At 61.5% G+C, this 2,144-nt stretch overlaps 1 protein-coding gene across 1 annotated transcript; it reads right to left on the bottom strand.

The window, feature by feature from the left end:
• Positions 1 to 1,572: 1,572 nt before the first annotated feature.
• Positions 1,573 to 2,061, bottom strand: VDBG_01338 (predicted protein; the record flags this gene model as incomplete). The annotated part of the gene is made up of 1 exon (XM_003009609.1): positions 1,573 to 2,061. One exon carries the CDS (start codon positions 2,059 to 2,061, stop codon positions 1,573 to 1,575), a length of 489 nt encoding a protein of 162 aa, XP_003009655.1.
• Positions 2,062 to 2,144: the final 83 nt, after the last annotated feature.

Here is a 2,144-nt window from a genome sequence, read left to right as displayed (position 1 = left end):
TTCTTGAGGGCGAGGGCGCGGACCTGGGGGTTCGTGTCGGAGAGGGACTTTTGGATCGTGTTGATGGAGAGCAGGGCGAGGTCGGGCTCCTGCTCGGCGTGGTGGATGAGGTAGATGTAGACGAGCTTCTTGATCTCAATGTTGGGCGAGGCGACGTTCTTGACGACGGACGAGAAGAAGGGCAGCGTCTTCTGGGCGCGGTACATCATCTGGGACATTGTCAGTCAGAGATTGTCTCGTGGTACGGTTCTCGTGGAGCGGTTCGCGTGGAGCGGTTCGCGTGGTGCGGTTCGCGCGGTGCGGTCCGTGGTGGGCGTACCGAGATGACGCGGCGCAAGCCCTCGAGAATCTCGCGATCATTCCGGCTGTCGAGCAGTTTCTTGATCTGGTTCCGGTCGAGGGGTCGTGCAGAGGTGCGTGAGCTGCGCGCAGCCGAGGCGGCATCGAGGGTGAGCTCTCGGGCTGGGACGAAGAGTTAGCTGGAGCTCGCCAGGGTGCGGTGCGGTGCGGTGGGGGGCGAGGGACGGAGGGCGAGGGGGTGAAGGGCAGAGAAAGAACGCACCGCTCTCGAGCAGGTCGGAGATCCTCGCTATGGACTCCATCTTCTCGGCGGCGCTCGAGGGGGCCGGAGGCGTTGGGTGATGAGGGGTGAGGTTGGCCGAGGCGAGGGGAGAGCTTGGTGATGCGGCTGGCAGGAGTGACGTCCCGTGCCTGGCGGGTCATGGAGCATGGGCAGCCTTGCGAGTGTGGCAGCCTTGTGAGTGTGGCAGCCTTGCGAACGTGGGGGAGCTGCCAAGTGGGTCTTGCCTGGGGTTGAGGCCGTTGCGAACTGGAGCTGTCGAGACTACAGTGGACTACAGTGGACTCGCCCTGAAGGGCCCTGGGGGTTGGACAGCCCTGACGGGTGGTCGACAAGACTGGCCACCAAAGGAGAGCCCCCCCCCCCCAATGAATGCACCAGTAGCTCAGGCCCGAGTCACGCCTCGTAAGCCTAAGGTACCTTAAGGTACTCAAGGTACCCAAGGTACCTACCTACCTACCTGAGGTACAGTAGGTAAGGTGAGGTAAGGTAGGTGGTAGAGAGTCCTTTGGTGGGCCATTTCTTCGGTTGAGTGCTTGCGAGAGTATAGCTGTGTGTTTGGAACCTGATGGTTTTTTTTTTTTGGTTTCCTATTTTCTTCTTTTCCATTCCTTTTTTATTTTGTTGTCTTAAAAAAACATTGAAATGCCACGGTCAAAGCAGGACGATAGCCTTTTTGGCAAATTCCTGATTTCTCATGGTCTGCATGGCCATATCCAATGCGCAAGATGAGCACACTCCACCAAGCACCAAACCTGCCGATAGTTCCTGTGCAGCATAGTTAAGAAGACGAAGGAATCATTTTCGAAGAGAAAAAAAATGACCAAATTGAGAAAAATGGTCATTGCACATCTCACGACCCGAGCTGACTGCCTTTCTAGTGTTTGCTCTGTTGGCGCCAGCTACTACTTTCCCAGAAACAACCCACCACAGCTGCATCACCACAGTTGCATCACCACCACCACAGCTGCATCACCACCACCATAGCGGCATCACCACAACTGCATCACCACCAACCGAGCATGCTCACCCCCGTCGTCCAATCGCCAGCATCCCCCGCCGAGCTCCTCCACTACATCGTCTCCTACCAGACCTACCCCACGACCCTCCTCATCTGCTGCGCCCGCGCCGACTTCCTCGCCAGCCTCCAGCAAGACGTCCACGCCCAGCGGACAGCGACGCACGCCGTCGACGACACGGCGACGCCGCGCGCCCTCCAACCCACCTCCGCGTCGCCCCTGCTCCAGGCGCCCCTCTACCAGGTCGCCGTCGCCAGACACATCCGCATCGCCTTCCTCCCGACCGTCACCCACCTGCGCGCCTACCTCGCCGCCTTTGCGCCGCACGACGCCGCCAAGGTCGCAGCCCCGCCGCCGCCCGCCGACGGCCCGCCGACGCCCCTGCGAAGCCGCCCCCTGCTGCTCGTCTACGGCCTGCTCGCGCTGCACCGGGGAGACGAGCGAGTGGAGCGCCCAGGGCATAGGCAGTACCGGCGTCGGGCCTCGTCCAGAGCGCGCGCGCCGCCGCCTTTCGGGGCGGTCGTCGCCGAAGCCGCGGCGCGAGG

This window comes from Verticillium alfalfae, genomic scaffold, assembly GCF_000150825.1.
Source record: "Verticillium alfalfae VaMs.102 supercont1.1 genomic scaffold, whole genome shotgun sequence".
Classification (NCBI taxonomy): Eukaryota; Fungi; Ascomycota; class Sordariomycetes; order Glomerellales; family Plectosphaerellaceae; genus Verticillium; species Verticillium alfalfae.
The sequence above is the reverse complement of the archived record's forward strand: the minus strand, read 5'-3'. Positions and strand labels throughout refer to the sequence as shown.